Source organism: Lingula anatina, chromosome 6, assembly GCF_051362555.1.
Source record: "Lingula anatina isolate TDL-2025a chromosome 6, LinAna3.0, whole genome shotgun sequence".
NCBI classification, from domain to species: domain Eukaryota; kingdom Metazoa; phylum Brachiopoda; class Lingulata; order Lingulida; family Lingulidae; genus Lingula; species Lingula anatina.
Genome location: NC_141772.1, coordinates 19,222,098 through 19,243,628, shown reverse-complemented (window position 1 = coordinate 19,243,628; position 21,531 = coordinate 19,222,098). Strand labels below are relative to the sequence as shown.

Sequence of the window (21,531 nt, the reverse complement as noted above, 5' to 3'; positions counted from 1 at the left end):
AAACTTTTTGGGCAACTAGCCACTCTTGCAATCAAGGTCCAAAAGTGGGCTAGTGTTATGTAAATTTTTTTTGGTACAAGGCTATTCCCTAGGGCTAATGCCAAATGGCACAAACTGGATTAATGAGTTTTGTATGTGTATTATAAAATTAGCAGTTTCCTGAACAATCAGTAAATTTAAAATTTAAATAATATAGATCTACAGGCTGAGTGAACGACCTTGGCTGCCTGGTGTACAGTAAAGCTTTGGTTGGTGCACACTGTTTTGTATACTAGTATGTTATAAGTGGAGCTAATAACTGAATACTATACATACTCTGAGAAGAGATCTGGGTTAGCATACAGTTTTCTCCACACTGCACTGGTGTGGTACGTTGTTCTGTTTGAGGACACGGAGACGGCATGTACCTGACGTGGGTCACGCACAAAGATGGCGTGCTCTCGCAAGGTGTCCTGGATTCTCTGAATAAAAAAAGGACTAACATTGAGACTGAAATAACAGAGACATTGTCAAGCAACTTCACATTGAACTACTGAAAAAATGATGGTACTGAAAATTTAATAACTCAGTTACTATAACAGTATCATCAATCAACTGCTAAGGTTAATTTTAAATTTTTGTTCTCCACTAGTTTAGACTATCATCTTGATCAGGGAGTGTGAGGGTACAGGTGTTGTCAAAAATAGTCAAAATAATACAAACTTATAACAACAACAACAACAACAACAACAACAGCAGCAGCAGCAACAATAATAACAAATAAATGAATAAATAAGTACAAACTACCATTATACAGAAAAGTTAAAATCTGATTCAGCTTTTATACCTCAGGATCTGTAACTTGCATGAATCTGGACTGAATCCTGAGAATCTCATCAATCTTGTTCTTTTGTCTCAACTCAGTCATCATCTTCTCCTGGTGAGGGTCCACCTCGGGGAGAAGCTTGATGAACGGCAGCCAGTTAGAGATCTGCTTGAGTGCATGGCTAGACAAGTCTGCACCCCAGTTCTCAAGGCCAAGCTAGGGGTAGAAAACATTTTATCAATATTAAAAACATAAACATGCTTAAATAAATAAATAAATAAATAAATAAATAAATAAATAAATAAATAAATAAACGAGATAGTACAAAGGTTCACAGTGCTGACAAACAACTTGACATCTTGTAGATCAGAACCAAAAAAAGTGTTGAAGCTCCTGACTGAAATAACTGAAGTCCTGGCCAACATGCCTTTTACATAACCATTTCACCACCTTTTATGTAAGCTATGTTCATTTTTCAAAATGACTTCATTGGATCTTATTTAGTAATATGAGGTTAATTTTTAACAGATCCATAGAATACCTTTTTTAAGGTGATGGCTGTTTTGTCCAGCTTCTTGGCTGACTTGATCACATGTGAGACTCAGGTAGGTGTAATAAGAATATGCTTGCTTGCTTGGTGACTGCTTTGTCTGCTGCCTCTAGCTAGTTGACATCTGAGGCCAGAGACAACAGACAAGTAGCAGGTTCAGTAATTACACCATCTCACATGAGTCTTAGGTGGGACAAAGTCAGCAGAGAAGAGGGAAACAGTTGATCATCAAATTAGAAAAGGTATACTATGGATACATGAAAAATGAACTTAATTTCAGGATGTTCATTTTGTTCAGAATTTATCTTTTTTTCTTTCATTCTCCTCTCCTCCTCTCTTCATTCATCCCAACCCCTACACTATCCTACACTCTCTCTCTCTCTCTCTCTCTCTCTCTCTCTCTCTCTCTCTCTCTCTCTCTCACACACACACACACACACACACACACACACACACACACACACATACTCACACAAGTCACTGGCATTTCACACCACCGCCTACCTCTATCCTATCATACGTCTTGAAAACTTTCATTGTTTCCTGTTTGATAAAATGTGGTCTGAACTTTCTGTTGACTGCTGCAAACAGCTCCATCTCATCTGCTGTGGTGGAGACATTTTCCATATCCTGGAATAGACAAGTTCACAGCAGGTCTAACATATGTAAGAAATCTTGCTGATTTTAAATAAGCATTCACAAAATGTTTAATTTAAAACTGGAAAATGATCTTAAAGTCCACTGAGGAGCCCTCTTGGTTTGCAATCTGTTTGTCTGTTGACATTAGTTAGGCTATTTTGGTCCAGAGCTTTTATTTTTACCAGAAGTCTCAGTGTACTTCATCTTTTATAATAATTTTACTTTACTTAAAGTATGTACCATGGTGCCATGTCATGGCATTTCATAGAAGCACAATGTCATAGACTCTCAAAAAGTGTGTGTGTGTGTGTGTGTGTGTAAACGAACAACAAACCATGCTGCGTACCATTGGCACACCATACATGCTGACAAGATAATTCAACTGTGGTCGCAAGCTCTCCAAGTCATTCATATGTAATGGCAAGTGCAATGTGGTCTCATCTGATGCAATACCTCCACCTGTACATTGTGAGAAACATTGTGATAATGACAGCAGTTACAACAAATAATGTAAACAAAATATGTATAAATATAAATAAATAAAATAAATAAACCAAAACTGTGAATATATTTGCATTATGTGTCTTATCTTCAATTTTCACAAAATTAACTTAAAAATTTTAAAACCAATCCATATGCATGCCAGCACACTGTTAAAAACCCCTGTGCAAAAGTTACTGACACAAACAAAAGGAAATGGCAATAAAAAATTCAACACTTAACACTCAAAAGAATACTATCAACATCTTCCAATTTTATACATTGTTTTTAGGTTGAAACTTAAAAGTTTCAACCTAAAAACATGCTTCACAACTTGAACTGCAATTTTGCCTACTGTGGCTAGTTCACACATAAATCCTAACATCTCATTCTTTCTCCTTTCATCACATTTTAGAGATGCATTCAGAAATAGTTTAAATTTTAAACTGGAATATAATTCTCAAGTATAATGTACTCACCAGCAGCTGCAGCAGCAAAGCTAATACTAGATGCAGGCAGAGGGACTGTGCTTAAAATAGCTGGATTAATGGGCGGGGCTGATGGAGGAGGAGGGGCAGACATGAATGACCTAGAGGGGGCGCTGGTGGTGGCAGATCCTGGCCGTCCACCTGATCGGGGCCGTGGAGATAAGGTGTCATCTTGGTATCTTGATGTCATTCGATTAAGGTGGGTGTTTTCATCCTGAAAACCATCAGATAAAATTTTTAAAGGTAAAGCAGGAGTTATTTCCATTTTTCTTTTTTTTTTTTCATTTCAGAGGTACTTATGTTAAAAAAGAATGATGTACTTCAATATGTTTTTGCACTGATGAAAATGATTTCCTTTTTTAATTCTCATGCAAATGATCTGCAGACTCTTCATAGCAGACTTGCTACTCTTGCACCCTTTATCTCAAGTTGATAGTCCCCCCTTCTTCAAATCTTGCATAACAAACTCTTTTAACAACAGCTCATTATTAATAACTAAATGTCAATTTTTGTGTTTTAAAAAAGGAATTATATCTAATTTAAAACAGGGATATTACCACTTCTGTAACTTCTGATTTGTCTGGTGCAATTTCAAATTTGTGTGTCACTGGCAACCACTGGATAACCTGTATAAAAAAAATAATAAAAAATAATAATGTAAAATGTAATAAGAAGGATTTTTATTGTCTTTTATGTAAAGATGGCACAGAAAGAAATTGATGGTTAAAAATTAATGAATTGATCAAGGCCCTTTTATGATGAAGGGTTGAAACACCATGCCTGACAGTTAAAAACATGGGATGTTTAGTTCTTTAAAAATAATTCACATTTTGTCAACATAAAAACAGAATAATAGCAGTCGTAGAAGCAAAAGAACTAGATAGCATGATAAAAATTGTTGCTCAGACATTTAGTCAAAGGAAAACTGTTGATGAACTCTTACAAATACCATTACTTTTGTTTCAATATTCAGAGTAATGTTCAGCAAGAGACTCCAATGGAATAAAATCAGTGTGACCAGTAGAGATCCAAACTGTCTGATGTGCCCACTGTCATACTCACCCTGAGATACTGATTAAATCTTTTCATGGAATGAAAATGGCAAACCAGCCATCGGAGGTAGATAAGGAGATCGTCCAGCTTCAGTGATTGTACGGCGGCTTGATTGTCCAACAGATGGGACTCGCGTGCTATCTCAAGACGTTGAGATCTCTCAAGGCAGTCATTGTACTCTGACATGATTTGGCTGGAACATAAATGATTATGAATTTTCAGGACAAATACATCATATAGTTGTTATTAAAACATTCACAAAATATCAAAATTCTTTTCTAATTTTCAAACAAGTTAGAACATTCACTTTTAACTCAAGATTAAAAATATTATTGACGTTAAAAATATTATTGACTCTGTTCAATAAGCTGCACTTGCTAGCAGTGAATACAGCCTCTTTCTATGGGGAGAGTTTAACAAAAATGTATTCCAGTTAAATGCAGGTTTCTGTGGCTTAAATTTACATAAAGATTGAGCTTTGTGTCTGCACCCAAAAAAGGAGGGGGGTTGTACAAACATTACTCATTACTGTATATATATATATATATATATATATATATATATATATATATATATATATATATATATATATATATATATATATATATATATATATATATATATATTAAAAGGGGTGACTAGGGGCAGCAGCACCCCCATGTATTTCTCAATGAAGACCACTTACCCCAGTCTCTCAGAGTAGTGTGGATATAATGGCTCTATGGTGCTGGTGTGCTCACAAAATCTCTTCCACCTCAGCATATGCATGTGTTTTGCCTGGACAAGCTGGTGAATACGGTCCAGGAAATACTAGAAAAGACATTGGTTGTGCTTTAACCATGTTCATTAAAGGTCCTCTTGCATGTGCCTACCAAGGAGGGTGGGGGCTGTTTGAGAATCTAACAATAAACTGTGTAATTATGTTCAGTGAGTTAGTTAAACCGTCCCAGTTACCTGTAGGATTGTGTGAATAACAATTTTTGTCAAGGATGGATAAGACAGATAGAAATCAAGGAAGGTGTGAAAAACCACCATCACTACCATTTCAAGAGTCGTAGACATTTATTCTGAAGATTAAGAGTATGTGTCAAGACAAACTGCAACATGTGCAGACAAGCTATTTACTTAGTAACTCACTGTAATTTTTATTCACTATATTTCACTTTTGTACAGAGCATAGTAACAAGAGGGGATTTGCAGTGTAGAAGATACCAATCTTTTGAAATTAAAGGGCAGAAGAAACTGCAGAAAAGGGGGAGAAAAACCAAGCCTTCAAAAATTATCAAAAATTTAGCCTTTGTCTACAACAACTGTGGCAAAGACTGCCATGCATAAACAGCACTGATGAACCTAAGATGTTTCAGAAACTAGCTTTCTGAGAAAGATAAAACCTACTATATCACTTACTTGATGGAGGAGGAGGGGTAAGTTTTGTGGTGTGTATTCATAACTTTCAGCTGAAAGTAATTCTTCTTTCATCAAATCTGCCTGCATTGTCAGAGGTTTGGCTTCACTGACCTGGAATTGATACCAATATAGGTTTTAACTTGTAGTCACCAGCAATGAAAATGGAAATACGTTTTAAAATAAATAAACAAACAAAGAAATGGATGAATGAATAAATGAAATATTGACCTAAGTGAAACATGTACACTCCAAAGAAACAAGGTGGATTATTGGTAGTTTGATCTCATTCAATACATCAGACTCCTCTTGTATTTTAAAATTATAAGCATGATTGCATATAATCTTAAATATTAAGGTTTGACCCTTTTCACACTTAGTTCAAATATTTGGACATAGCATATAAGTAATATACATTTTATAAATGAGATAAACCTTGTTTCACTTTGAAGATGGTAAAAATGAATAAATAAATTAATTAATAAAATAGGTGCCTCCTTTTTCCCTCCCTGTTCCTGTATCCAACATAGATTAGCAAATGAGGACTTTTAAAAAGTACAGCAACAATTTCTTCCACCATAAATATTTTGAAAGAAATGTAGGTCTTTAATCTCAGCAAAACCATCTTGCAATATATCTCAATCAAAATTCTAAATGAAATAAGAATTACATAAAATATGAAGATGTGGCATACATCTGTTCAATTTACAATTTTGATTGAATCAGAAAAAAAAGGATTTAATTTGAGATGACAACTGCAGCTTAGCTAGCCACTAACCTCCATAGTTCTGTCAATAATCATCTTCCTCTCTCTTCTGAAGTGTTCTGTGTCTTTTGGAACAGTCACTGAGCTAAAAACAGTGAAAGTTAAATTTTAATATTTCACATTCAGTTATCATATGCTAAAGATCTAACCTTCATGACAAATGCATTGAACTCTGTTTTGAACAAGAACAGAAATGATGCTCCTGTTTGTAGCCTGTGGTATTAGTGTTAGTCTAATATTTGTGTATTAATTAATCTCAATAGATTTCAATTATTATTATATATAGAATCACCATATGATTATCTGTGGTGCATTTTACTAACAATAAACTTATCTACCCAAATAATAAATAAAAAATGAATAAATAAAGTTTAGATTGCCAAAAAACTGGAAGTACATTTGTTGCAAAAATCATTTTATAGATAAATGTAAAGAACCAAACTGGTTCATACCTGACAGTTTTGTGGGGTATACCATGGACCATCTCATTTTCCTCTATCTCCTGTTTCAGCTCTTTTAGGTCCCCTGCCAGCTCTGCCTCCAAGTTCTTTATCTTCTCCGTCGAGGCGACTTGGTAAACCTCAGCCATTTTGGTTATAATATCTGCACTAACGAGCATAACATATTTCAATCAATCTTGAAATATTTCTTCATTTTATAAGTATAATACCTTGCCAAAATAAGTATTCAATCAAATGATAATTTGGTACATAAGCTGTGCATGTCATTTCACAGTTCAGAACTGTTTGAAAATAGGTCTTTAATTGGACACCTCTATAACTGTGAAATATATTTTAAAAAAATATATTTTTTTGGTGTCTGATTGTTACAGAATTATGTAAGAGCAGGGGCTCAAAGGTTGGCTATTGAAAGGACAATACATTAAGTTCCAGGAAAATTAATCAAGTATGAGTTATTTGTGGGAAAAGCTTACCCTGAGGCTCTGCACCTTAAATCGTTAATTAAGACCAAAAATATAAAAAAAAAAGTTATCATTCCCATCAACAAATGCTTAATGCAAACTTGTTTAAATGATTTTGTTGACAATTTGTGAAAAATAAATTTTCTTCTGCATCACGAGGCTTTTGTAATAACCTTTTGTAATAAAGAAAACTAAAATAAACGGCAACATTTAAAATGAGTCTGCATATTACTGTATGGTGTAACCGATAACAGTACATGTAGAATCGATTCATAAAGGCATCAGAAGGATGGCTAATTTCGCCGTGTTCACAAAGAAATCAAGTTAAATGTTACTTGTAAAACGCACAAGTTTCCTATCTTTCTGCAGCTTTATAACCAATAACTCCCGAAAGGTGTAATCAAAAATACGCACCTTGTAAATTTGACAAGTCAATAATTGTATACGTCCTCCATATTTGTCCCAGGCAACATCGAAACGAGGCTACGTTGGGAAGGTCAATTTCAAAGAATACATAATCTAGTAAATCAAATATATTATTTTATGATATAATAAATAAAATCTTTATTTCTAAAAGAAACAAACTTACTATTAAATATTATGTATATATAAAATATATAAATATTTGAAAAGATGAAAATTTTCTGCTCAAGTAAATTCTAAAGGATTACGTTGTTCCGTGTGCTATTCTTTATTAAATTAAAAGGTGAAGGTCACAAAACAGGTGTCTGACGGTAAAAGTATTCATTCATTTGCTAAATGTCAAATTTCTGCATTTTCTTTAGAGATGTATGTGTTTCTTTTTCTATGCTGATCTCCTTTATGTCTAAGTAACAATGCATGCAGCCAGTTCGTGTTGTTACACATTAGATTTAAAGCTATACTTATTTTTCTACATACTCATTCCACTGTTCATACATAAATTATGCTTGTGGTTGATTTCCATTGTTATTATGCACAAGTGACAGAACACTTGGTAATAGTCCGTTGAAAGTCGTCAAGTAAATTTATTGAAGAAACTGATGGGGTTTTGATACAATTTATTGAAAAAAACTGATTGGGGATTGATACCATTTTATCACACCGTTGAATCATTGGAAACTTAGTTTCAGTTTAAGACTAGTTTCTTTTATGATTAAAATAATGAACTCATCAAGTTAGTTATGATGGAAATAATAATAATAGTGACAGTAACAATAACAGAGGAATGAACAAATGAAAAAAAAATTATATAAATATTAGGTTTGTACTGTATACAATACAAAGTTGTTGTATTAATGTATTTATATAAATATTAGGTTTGTACTGTATACAATAGAAAGTTGTTGTATTAGTTGGTGCCAATAAGGTATAACAACTAAGGATGGGTGTCAGTCAGGTATGCTTCAATATAACTGTACTGGTATAATTGAACACTTCTTTTAAAATCTAAAAAAGAATTAATAGCATTGTATAATGACAGTAATACAATTATACATATCTGATTTTTTTTTTTGGGGGGGGGGGGGTTAGCATATCTGATATTTGTTTCAGCATTTAAAACAAAATATCAGAAACCAATGTATGCAGAAATTTCATGAAAATATATTAAAAAAATTTATATGTTTTTAAAATATGTAAATGCTTTTGAGTCATAGAATAAAGGTCATGAGCAGAGAATGGAGAATGGAAAATTTGTAACTTAAAATTTTAACAGCTGATAGAAGTAAAAATCAAAATTTCTTTAAGGGTCATTGCTTTGCTTTTGTTGATAATCTCTTGACTTAATTTGGCAATTTTTAAAGTCATTAAGTAAGAATACTTTAAGGCACTATTTATAGTCTTCTTTAACTTGTATTTAACTCTTTTTAGTTTCAGTTATCTCCACAAACCGGAATACTATTTTGGGTGAGCAAGATGTGACTGTAAGGTGCTGCCATCTTTTTTACAAATCAGTGGATGGGTGGATGTCTCTTAAATGCTGTAGACTGGAAGGTGGTGCCACCATTGGTGGTGCCAGGAACTATATATATATATATATATATATATATATATATATATATATATATATATATATATATATATATATAAACATAATCCATTTTTGTCTGTAATTTGTTGCATTACTTGGATACATTATTTATTTGGAATTTGTTTCATGTAAATGTGTTTTTTTCATAAAATAATATTAATTATTGCTACTGATTGTTATTGATAATGATAAAAAAATTAATCTACAAACTGTATTTTTTTAAATTTCTTTAACCATATATGAAAATAGCTTTTTTTTTATAAATATATGTTACTGCTAATAAATTGTTCAGCTACAGAATCATATTCAGAGTTAATTTATAATCGAAAAAATTTTGTTGCTTGTAGGAAGACAGAATTGGCCCAAATGGGAGTGATTACATTGACAGCAAAAATCTCCAGGTGGCGTCCTTTTTCTTCGTGAGTCGTCTTAGCCTCAGTGGTCAGGTGTACTGGGTTTGTGCTGGTTTAAATTTATAAAGACTTGTGTGTATTTTGTTTCAAAGGCAATTTTGGCAAATTCTTGGCAAAGAATGCTCCACCAAAACAAACTGAAACTTGTGTTTTTTGGTAGTTTTTCCTTGGTGTCCCTGTCAACTTCAGCTTTCCAAACAGTGCATGTAACATTTTTTTAATCTAGTGTATTATGGAAAAAAATCCATTTTTTTGTCTAAGCCAAATTCATCCCTCAGCATTTATCAATAAGAACCTATGTGTGCAGGGATGAAAGTTTTGAACTTTGATCTCGGGCGGCAAAAATATCATTGGCTTAGGTGGCCTTCTGGTCTCTACACCGTATTTTTTTTTACATTTTAACCAAATGGCCTGACCATTCCTGTATGTTTGAACTTGAATTTCCTTAGAAGTTCTTTTACAATTAAATGGAGTTCCAAGTATGGTGCAATAAAGTCACATCAGGGATATGAAGGGTGATATTTATAAGCATGAAGTCAGTGATACAATGCTTATTGATCTCAAAACTATTTTGATAATATAAATACTAGTAAAAGTAAGAATGCCCTTTCCTTATGTACAAGTGGTAGTATCTTGAAAAAGTAAAACTTAACTTTTTGGTGGTAAAAATCCTTTAACTAGATATTTCATTAGTTGTGCCTTAGGGGTTTAGATTTTTATCCTCTATTTTTCTTTGAATAGTTAATAATAAAGGTAATTTGGATTCATTTAAAATATGAGCTTGTTTGTGGTGTTGAAATTCATGCTCAAATTCACATCATACTGAAGCCTTAGAACATGAATAGACAATATTTTGAAGTCAGTGATATATATGTAGAGTTAAATGAAAATTATAGGTCCTTCTCTAAATTAATTTTCGACTTCAATGTAATTGTCATCGTAATTGTTTTCACATCCCTTCCTCCCCCCCCCCCCCACACACACACACCCATCCTTTTGCATTGTCTACAATTGAATACTTTGTCATTTTGAAATATTTTGCAAAACTTTCTTTACTAGGTCATACCTTAGGGAGACATTGGGCGAGAATTTGGTAAAAGGAGAATATCAGAAAACCTAGGATCCTCATTAATGTGCGAAGTTCAAGAAATTACTCAGGTAAGCAAGACCAAATATGATCATACGATAGGGAAATGGGGGAGATTTCCACACTGACATTTGGGTAACCTTGTGATTTGCATGCCTTAGATGTGTTGCATAATTTGTTTTTGCAAATCTTCCGCCACTAATACAATGGGCTCTTCTTTGAGTTGTTTTTGTTATTCAGTCTCAGAGTCATTTTATTATTGCAAAAATTATTTTTTAAAGTTACTGTTATGTAATTTTTATGAATGGCCCTTGTGTAAACTTGTGTTCACAGTTCATACTGGTAATTTATTAATAAAAAGAATATACTTATATGCTGCTCTGTTTATTAATAAATCAGCATTTCATTTTCTTTGTCCTCTTCATCCCCCCCCCCATCCCCCTAACCCCCCTGGGCCTAGCCTATTTTTGCTTATTAAAAGGTCAACACTATCTCTCTTTTAAAGTGTGGGAATTTAACCAAGTTTAACCTCCATGTATATCGACACAACATTGTCTCTTCATTGGCCTCCATGTCTCCTGCCTATTAACACTTTATAAAAATGAGAGGATTTGTACCAGAGGCATTCCATGTACCTCTCCCTCCTCCCAGTTCCGGCTGTTTTTGATGGTATCTTCAAGGAGGATGCATTAAGTTTGTATTTTAGAGATCTGATGTTAAAGAACACGTTGCGCTATTTATGGGCTGTCTGAGGAAGATAAGTCTGAAGATGTGTTTAGACAGGGATGTGTGTAGATTGAAAGCTGATCCCAAATTTATCATAATTAATTAGGCTATTTTGATTACTAACAGGCAGTTTGGCTCCATACCTGGCATGATGGAATACACTATATAAATGAGATTTATTAATTGAAACCCATAATGAAATCTTGTATCGAAGTGACAGTGTGTATGTGCATGAGTTTTTTAAGTAGTGAGTTATTAAAGGTATATTTGAAGTGAGCGTTGGTGGAGCGTGGATTCCCAGTAATTATAATGCATATAAACCACATCTACTAGTTTCCTTTTCAAATAAAGTCAACATGCCAAGGAATGAACAGAATTAATCACTTGATCAGGCATGAAGAACTTTAAACTGCACTATTTTCAATTTTTGGTCGTAATACTTATCTGACATATTTATCTGCCCCATTTACATACAGCACAGAGAGCAAAGAGAAAATATCCAGTCAAATATCATTTTTCGGTAATAGGAAACCATGTCTTACAGTGTTTCTCTAAGTTACACTAACTTCAGCTATACGGTGGCATTTGGTAGGCTTTTCTGGCAAAAAAAAAGACTTCAAATGCATCTTTAAATTGCTAGTCAAGATGACATCTTCATCCAGTGTCAGGCCTACCCAACTACCAGACTCGGCACCGAACGATCCTGAATTCGCTGGTAAATTGGACCACACTACCCTTTTTCAAGGTGTGTGTCAGTACGCGCTTCAAAGTATCTTACAATACTATTGATAAAGAGGTGAAAAAATGTAATCCTTTTGCTTTAATGATCTTTTAATATTTACTTAACAGTATTTAGTATTCACTTTAAAATTTACCAAAAAGTAAATTTGGATAACTTTTTCAATTAAATTGCCAAAAAAATTAACATGAACACAGAAATTTTTGAGCAGCTAAGAGTACATGCAATGCCCTTATGTATGAGGACACATCATGGCTGTCAGTGTCTTGTATCAATGATCGTGGTGGTTTAATTTTTAATATTTGTCATTATTAAGACATTTTGATTACTGAGAGGCAATTTGGCTTAATACCTGCCATGATGGAGTTCACTATATTAACAATATTAATTAGTATAAATCTGAAAGTGACATCTCTAATTGAATTCAGACATTGAGTGTGTGTGGGTTTTTTTTAGTAGTGAGGTTTTAAAATGCCACTTAACATGGCATCTTCATACAATAAACACTTTAGGAAAATATAGTCAAGTTAACTGTGTTTTCTGCTCAGAGTAGCTGGTGGCAACATTACTTGTGATGTTTGACTCAAAAGAACATGTATATAGGAATATGTGAGCAACAAAGTGTGCTGATGTAGTAGCCTTTTCTTTGAGGACTGATATCATAGCTGTCACTTTTCTGTACCAGTGATTGTCACTGATGGTGGTTTTAATTAATTTTAATGTTTGCCTGTAAACCTGATGCAAATGCAAAATTCAAACCAGTAGCATATGTCAGATTTGACGTGGTGCTTATATATTTACTTCAATTTATTTTGGGACATCTTTAATGATGACAGTGCTGGTGTTTAAATATTGAGTGATTGTAAGGTCAAGTCAATAAACTGCTAGTAAATGGAATCAGATTTACAATATCACATTATTTTCAGAAATTGTTCTTTGGTAATCTGAAATATTTAGATAACTGACCAACCAGTAAAAGAACATTGCTCAGAACATAACTGGCAGTTCCCAGAGCTCCCCCCCCCCCCTCCTAACTGTCTTGTTTTGCCTCTATTTACCTGACAGTAGGCCTTTCTCCATATTGCCTTATCAGAAACTGACAGTGACAATTGTAACATCTGTGCATTTAGTAGTGGGAATGTGCTGGTTTGGATTTCACTTTTAGTTACACATGCTTGGGATGCCATGATGATCCCAAAAATGGAGAGGAAATGGGATTCTCCTTTCAAATGTTTTGTTTAAAAGAAAAGGCATCGGTTGACCTGTCAGAGCAAACATTGGCCACCTTATTTTTCTTCAAATTTCCACGCAAGCCCCCTTTTGCCATGTCTGAATGTTTAAAGTAGCTTCTGATTTGAAAATTCTACTGCTCCAATCACAAATGTCATGTAGGGTTTATGAACCATGTCCAATGTCCAGTTCAAAGGCACTACAAAAATAATGGATTTAAGGCAAAATATCCAGTTATAATCTAGTCAGAATTGCTGCTCCACTTCAATGACCAATGGGCATGCATGCAGATATGGCATTTCCATAAAGAAGAAGCTGGCATGCATGGCACAGGAATCCCCTCTCTCTCTCCCCCCCCCCCCCCCCCATCCCCTTAGAATCTGACACTCTTTGAATGAACTGAATGTGGTAATGAATGTTTTAAAAGAACATGCTAACTAAAGAAAATTTAAGATAATAATAATAATAATAATAATAATAATAATAATAATGACAATAATAATAATAATAATAATAATTACAACAACAACAGATGATGATTATGGTGATATGATATGATAAAAAGTAAATGTTTATATCTCCTCCATCCTGAGTAATTTGGAAATCAATTAGTTACAAGATCAAATAACAATGCAATAAATATTGTAAAGACGGTCACTGTGACATTAATCTTTGTCATAGATTTTAGTTAAGATCTTGTTAGTCTCTCCAATAATATCCTGTGACATGAATGAATTATCACGCAACCTTTCTCCACAATTACAAATATTTCCTGAGGATATTGAGTAATCTTTTATTTTTTAAAGGTTATAGCACCATTGTGATTCAACCGTTTTTTCTCAAGAAGTTGCCTCCTGATGATAAATAAATTGGTAAAAAAATTAGTGGTATTAGTATATATATATATATATATATATATATATATATATATATATATATATATATATATATATATATATATATATATATATATATATATATATCATCTTTAGTAGAAAATAAACTGAATATTTTATTTAGATGGATTACCACTGATTGATCTCAAGTCAAAGGAACCTGAAATTTTAGTCTTTTATAGGTAAGACCAATTGTTGGACTAAACTTCTCATGTGATAGTCAGATGGCCTAATTCCGTGCAATATGTGATTTAACTAGCGCACAGAGTTTAATCTTATGTGACTGATGTAGACAGAGTGACATTTAAAATGGGATGGAATTAAGTCCTTTTATAAGATGTGGTCCAGATGGAATTTTGAGATGATTCGGTCTCACAGTGATGTATCATTTAATGCATTTTTGTAGTTTTTGAGTACTTAATAATTGACTTGATGTTAAAAAAAAAAAAAAAAAAAGCATGCAGACGTACAAAATGTGACCTTATGATCATGTCTCAAGGTTACAGCAAATGAAAATCACAATTATTTTGATTTATTAGTAGATATTTGGCTCTGGCATGTTTCAAGGTCATGGCAAATAAAAAAAAATCACATTTGATTAAGTAGTAAATTAATGTCTGTGCTGTATTTTTTTCCTGCAAGATGATGCTGAATATATATGTGCTGAATATATTGCATAAAGTTGTAATTGCATTTTGAAAGCCTGCCCCCCCCCCCCCCTTTGTAAATAGGACGGCTACTGTTACAGAAATTGATGTGGATTTAGAAATTCCCCTATTTCAAGTTAAAAAAATATTTTGGTCCATAAATATAATTTCAATTTTGTTTATATGCTTTGGGCATGCAGGCTGTATTAAGGCAGTGACCTGATGGTGTTAATAGCCTATATCTAGCTAACAGGTCCACAGGTCTAGCAATGAAGGCATAGCTTAACTCCGAGGAAGTAACTGATAATTCTGTGTCAGCTCGACTTGTAGGTAGTTGATGCTTTTAACTTAAGAATGCAAAAAAAAAAAAAAAAAAAAAATTCCTCTTCAATAAATAAATGTTATGGTCTATCATTTGACATGATAAGTACAAAGGATAATAGAGCCAGACAGTGACAGAAAAAAAACTTATTAGGAGATTGTTATGGGTAATTTATGATATTGCAGAAATTCAAGGTTATAGAAAACAACATCAGCCAAGGACAAATTGCTCATTCAATTGGCACTTGTGGTGACTTTGTGGAAAAAAAAACTTTTGATGTTCCCATTGTTCACTATAGGCATGATGCTGTGGACTGATGGTTGTACTATTATGCGTATTTACGTGTGTCCTGAAATCGGTATGATAAAGATCCCTGCTAACTGCATATTAAATAATTTGATAAATAGTGATATGAAATTTAAATGACACAAGGAATGTCCAGAACAAATATATGAAACAGCATTCAGACGTGAGCTTTTATTTCATTTAATGCATCATTGTCTTGAGGAATTATCGCTGTCTCATCTTTAGAGGACGCCGTGTCTCGTTTCTTGTGTGATAATATTGTCTAATGGTGCCCTGAGAGAGGTAGCAAACTATGAAAAATGTTGTGTGTGGATTGTTGCCTGAGAGCTCAGACAACAAGACATATGGGCTTGTGTAGAAGCGAAGAACAGCCTCATTACCTGCAATTTGGCTGTCTCTTATACCACTTAATTATTGACAGAGGTTACAGGTACTTTTATTACTTCAGTCCACAGTGATATGGGAATTTTGAAAAGAAGAAACAATATTTAGGCATCAAAAATTTTTTTTGGCTGCCAGGCCATCTTCTTTGGGGGCATTGGCTGTTGACTGCACAACCTAGAGCAGAGACTATAGAGACTATATTAACATCAGAATTTGAAGACCAAGAAAAATAATAGTCATCAAAGCATTTGTAACACATGTACATTAAATATTCAAGCATTATGCCTTGCGTGACCTCTGTTTGAAAGCAAAGTATAGTTGTCATTTTTGTTTGTCAGCAACAAACATCATTATACAACCTTTTTATGAGAAAAAAATAATAAAAATAATAATATATTTCATTTGCTGCTGCAGAGCTCCTGAAATACAAAGGATGTGCATTTTGGTCATTCTTGGCCTGTATTTATGTAGATTTTTTTTCTTTTTTTTTTTTTTTTGCCTTAACACTTGGAATGCATAGAGACAGGCCGCCACCTAAATATAGTTCCAAAACAATAGTCAGTCAAGGAATGGGCAGTGACAAGTGAATTGATCATTAAATTTGAGAAATTGACAAAGAAGGGATTTGAGATTTTTGGATCTGAGATATTTCAGCTGATAGTGACATGCTTCTGATATATCAAATTAAGTCAAGAGTTCAATTGCCTCATTAAAAAAAGGCCATGTACAACTGTACTGCAAGAAATGATTAAGAAGATTGTCATTGTCATGATAATTTGTTGAATTTCACTTCACAGTGAGGAGTTTGTCTGCAAAGGCTCTGAGATAATCACACAATGATTTTAGTTAGAATATATGTCCTCTTGCCTCCTGCTTGTGAAAGTAAATAAGTTACAGTGGTGATATTTGTTTGGGGAACAAGTTTGTGTTTAAAGACCTTTTTGTATCAGTTGTGTATGACCAGGATATTTTGCCCCCCTTTCTTTTTAACCAATGCAAAGTAATTTTTGGAGGGGGAGAGGTGGGAGAGGAGGAAGGGGGCACAAAACTGAGTATCAGGGCACCGTTTAATGTATGCATTTAATGGGGGAAGATGTATGAACCATGGTTCTTGTGGGCTTTGTAGTGTGTGGCTTAATTTTCATACTTTTTGAGAAGGGAAAGTAACAGAATCCACTGTGATTTTGGAAAATGGGGGATGTGTGTGTACTAGTGGCTTACTTAAAATATTACTTAAAAATGGGACGGGGGGGGGTGATCCTTTGTTTATTATGATACTCTCAGGACAAAAATGGTAGTGTTGCATTAACATGTGCTTTTGTTTTGTTTTGTTTTTATGCCAAATATGCAAATTTTAAGTGGACCACAAACATGTCATTATTCCAGGCACTACAGCGCCATGGCTGTCCGTCTACTTCCAAAATTAGAAACATAATTTGAGTTTCCTTCTGTGTGGTTGATGTTTAACCATACACCACAGACATAATGGACCCTTTTTAGCATTTTTGCTTGTAGTTTTCTCTCTGTTTTTCTTGTGGCATTTATCAAGCGTGTCTCATTCTCTTTTCCGTCTTTTAGATGTACGAGAATTTAATGGGGTGAAACTTTTACCTCAAGTTTTCGTGTTATTTCCTTCCTGGGACTACCTGGCATATATGTGGTCTCACTGAGCCTTTGTACATTGTTTGGATTTTTAAAAAAATTTCATCATTTTTCTTAAACGGTTGACAAATGAGGTAACCTGCATGCACCACTGTGACAGTGTTTGAGTAAAAAAAAAAAAACACTGGGATGGAAGAATCTGAATCATCTAAATGACTTGAAGACCTGTATTAAAACAATAAACCAGACATGGGTTAGGAGCATTTATTTAAATATTAAATAAAATTACAACAATCCAACTTCTGTATTAAAGCTATGTTTCAGTCTTAATGTATAGTGGTCATTGTGAGCAGCTCTTTAAGGGGTTGGGGGGGGGGTTTCTAAGTCTGGCATGTATTCTGGTACATGTGTATGATGTATGGTACCATGAAGGTTTGAATCAGCAGGCTATATAACTGGTAACCAGGGATTTATAGGTACTGACACTGTTAACTTATTTTTATTTATACTTGCATTTAACACCTGAGGCTGTTGAAATAACTGTTTTCCATTCTAAATGTGACATGAATAATAACCCAAATAGAAGTGTGAGTTGTTATTTTCAAATGGAGACATATTTAACTTAATCTTCTTGATGTGTTTTTAAAGATTGCTAAATGTTACTTCAATATCTTATGAATTTCAGTTTGTGGAATTGTTATTCCATTTTTGTCATCAGAGAAAAGCATTGTATTTGAGCCAGAAGAATGCTCTTTTCTCTTCAGATGAAGGGAAGAAACCTCCAACTCACAAAACCCAGTTGTCTTTTGAAAAATCACTACAGATGTTTCAATATATCATGAACTGCCTTAACGCATAAATGATGTTTTACCACGCTTCAGCCAAACGTGCAGACAGCCATTCAGTTTGTTTATTACATTCAGTCTGTTTACCATAATTAATCACCATGGCAATAGTTTTTTTTACTTTTTGTGGCATGAAATGTAAAGTTAAAATCTTTTCGGTTATGAGTCACTGCAATGTATTGTTTTATGGTAAAGAAAGTCTGATGTTATGTTAATTAGAAAAAGCTAACAAGTGCGTATATGTTTATACTTCTGGATTACAAAAGCACTTGGTGGTGCTATAGATCAGTTTATTTCTGCTGTTATTGTTTCACAATATTGTCACTGTGATATGTTTTCTGGGTAATTTCTGAAAATTATGCTCTCATTTGGTCCATAAATGCAGATTCTCATCTCCCTCTTTATTTCACTGTGGTAGCATGCAAGCACTGACACAGAAGCTGGTGGTATTCAGGGTTTTTTATTTACATAAAATGAGTACATTTGTAATTCAGCATGTGCTAAGTTAAAAAAAACAATCATTAATTGTGAATAACTTGTAACTGTCTTCTAAAACCAAGGGCAAAGGATTGATACCTGCGTCAATGTTCTTCAAGGTTATTTTATTATATACACATATCTTCACATGCCTGACAGCTAGAACTCCACTGTTTGTGTGTGCTTTTTGTAATATGAAGTATTTTGCACTTACAGTTATCATTGCTTATCATTTTAAAAGTGGCTCCTTTCATGGAGCTGTTGTTTATAGATATGATAAATCATACCCACTCGTAAGGTGCCCCACTTGAGAAACTGCATACACAATTATTTTTTTCTTCACCAAACATGGTGCTAATAAATATTGGATCATAATTTAAGCACCATCTTTTCTACCCAAACACAGTCTCTTGATGCACTCGTTGGAAATCTGACTTGATAAAGCAGGATAAGTTATGCATTTACCCCTACACAGTGCATGCAACACAAGATATTTTAGATACAGATATTCCATTGGCATAAAATGAATTAAATAAATAATCAACACTTTTTTGGCAGCTAAAGTTAAGATTCTAGATATAGTTTTCTAATTATTTTTGTCTCAAATGTTTGTATGCTTTGATTTAATTTTTTTTTTAAACAACGTTTATTCAAAAGAATGAAGTGGAGGCAAGGCGCTGGAAGCATTATATGCTCTCCACAAAATTAAATTAAATAAGTAAATAAATAAATAAAACAAATGGATAGGTATATACATATATACAACAGAGTAAATGTAAAACTTCATATATATATCAGGAGCACAAGTTAAGTACAGAAAGAAAGAAGAGGAAAAGAGATAATACCTATTAAGTGATAACAAAGTTTACGAGAAGAAAATTTGCAACAGTGTCGAAGATAATTTCATTTTGATTTAATTAACTTGTGCAAAGTCCGTTTATGTGTTTGCTGGCACTGTAGCTGTTGCTGTAACTGTTTGAGACATTTGTTCTACTTTTAGCTGTCAAATAGTACTTTTGTTTTACTTGGTTAAAATGCAGGTTGAGATCAAATGTGAACAAGAATGGTTAATTTTTTACAAGAGTTATCACATTTTTGTATATATGCAACCCTGTTTTCTACTGTCCTATCTCAGACAATCCTCCAATTCTGATAAATCCCAAACAATGTTTCCTTTAACCCTATAAATGAAAAAGGGAAAATTTTAACTTAAGGATGAGAGAGTCATCCTACCATGTGAATGTCAACTTACCAGTTTATTTAGTTCAGAGTGTGGAAATGATTATACTAATTAAAATAAAGCAAACAACTAAAGAAAAAAAAATCAACAAAAATTTGACCCGGTCAATTTGCATTCAGTGTCAGGAAGTTACCCTCTTAATTGTTGACTGTCAACATTTACATAAACATTTATCACCAAAGACAATTCAGTCCTTTTCACTCGAGTTAAAACTCACTGAACCAACACAAACCTGTGATTGGCTAGAAGTTGAAGAAATTCTACCCAATGAAAAGTCTTGATACATCTGAGATGTCATTACAGCGCTCAACTGGGAAATGATTTACATTCCAAAGTCTATGTATTAGATAGTAAATTGTAGGGTATTAAGCCAGTCTGTAATTTAGTGAAGGTTACCATTCAATTACTTCATGTTCCCTGTTTGTTTTATCAAAAAAGGAATGTAAACTATTTCTAGTGCAATAAGTGCTGTTTGTGTCAACAGTAGATATGTGCAATATAATATTTTTTTATGTATTTTTGGTAGAAATATTCCCCAAAATATAATTGGTGCATACACAAAAGTGTGTGTTTGTTTCTTTTTGTGGGAATATATATCTAAAAGTAAACATGTTTATTTTTGTTTTCTCATACTGTGAAGAAGAGATGTATGTATGAATTGGAAAACTTGAAAAAGATGTTCCAAAAATTATGTTGGATCTGAGGTGTTAGATAGATCAAATTATTTATTATTATTGTAGATGTTGTTTTTGTTATTTTTATTGATATAAGTATTGCTATTTTTTTTTTGGAGAGGGGGAGGGGTCATAAAAATGAGCCCCCTTTTGTAAGACTGTTACTTGAAATTTCAAATAAGGAGTATTCCCATATTATAAATATGGATTCCTTGACCCTGTCCCTCCTCCCTACACCCAAGCTCAAAATCTAATGGAAAAATTTTGAATGGAATTTAAACTTCACATTGATGGTGTTGTGTATCAAGGTTTATATTTAAAGAACATTCATACAATCAAAGGTATATTTAGTGCATTAATTTTATCTCCTTAACTGATGTAAATATAAATATAATGGGAAGGAAATTATGATTATTCTGCAAAATTCATTTTTAAATAGCAATTGTCTCTCTCTAAGTTGAAATGTATGTGAGTTTGGTGGTATATTTAGGTTTGGGATTGCATATTGAGAATTTAAATTATTTCTTGCCAAGATTCAGACAGTAGACAAGAGCACTATCAAAAAGAAAATGAATCTATTTCTTAACAGTTTTAGGTCGTGGGTGCAAACTTTATTCTTTTATTGATTGCATTATATGATATATCTTCAGCACGCAAAATGAATTTTGTATTAAGACTTCAAAAGATTGCCAATTGCTGAATGACATGTGTTTTTGAAATTTTCCCCCACGTGTTATCAGAAGATCAATTGTACTCACTGCAAATTTCAGTGCATCTGCGATATGAGAGATACGAAAGGAGAAAAAAAATATGTCTGGAGCAACA

General features: G+C 33.3%; 2 protein-coding genes across 31 annotated transcripts in view; one reads left to right on the top strand and one right to left on the bottom strand.

Annotated features, from left to right (window-relative positions):
• Positions 1-7,595, bottom strand: part of LOC106174791 (uncharacterized) — a 34,423-nt gene extending 26,828 nt beyond the window's left edge. For 5 of the 6 annotated variants that reach the window (XM_087014698.1, XM_087014695.1, XM_087014697.1 and 2 more), the window contains exons 1-12: positions 7,522-7,595; positions 6,638-6,793; positions 6,198-6,270; positions 5,423-5,533; positions 4,701-4,825; positions 4,025-4,208; positions 3,520-3,588; positions 2,954-3,176; positions 2,341-2,453; positions 1,860-1,985; positions 827-1,021; positions 316-461 (exon numbers count right to left, since the gene is read on the bottom strand). In XM_087014698.1, coding sequence (XP_086870824.1) covers positions 316-461; positions 827-1,021; positions 1,860-1,985; positions 2,341-2,453; positions 2,954-3,176; positions 3,520-3,588; positions 4,025-4,208; positions 4,701-4,825; positions 5,423-5,533; positions 6,198-6,270; positions 6,638-6,774 — 1,502 coding nt within the window. In that variant the 5' untranslated portion in view covers positions 6,775-6,793; positions 7,522-7,595. The remainder of the gene's footprint in view (positions 1-315; positions 462-826; positions 1,022-1,859; positions 1,986-2,340; positions 2,454-2,953; positions 3,177-3,519; positions 3,589-4,024; positions 4,209-4,700; positions 4,826-5,422; positions 5,534-6,197; positions 6,271-6,637; positions 6,794-7,521) is intronic. The other variant, XM_087014696.1, reaches the window with a different exon arrangement.
• Positions 7,596-7,803: 208 nt separating this feature from the next.
• The window catches only part of LOC112042478 (uncharacterized), a 169,049-nt gene continuing 155,321 nt past the window's right edge, over positions 7,804-21,531 (top strand). For 16 of the 25 annotated variants that reach the window (XR_015335258.1, XR_015335251.1, XR_015335239.1 and 13 more), the window contains exons 1-4: positions 7,804-7,841; positions 8,959-8,994; positions 9,466-9,573; positions 10,591-10,689. The gene's annotated coding sequence lies outside the window, so the exon portion shown is untranslated. Of the gene's footprint in view, positions 7,842-8,958; positions 9,017-9,465; positions 9,574-10,590; positions 10,690-21,531 lie in introns of all 25 variants that reach the window. The other 9 variants (XR_015335262.1, XR_015335242.1, XR_015335261.1 and 6 more) reach the window with 7 other exon arrangements.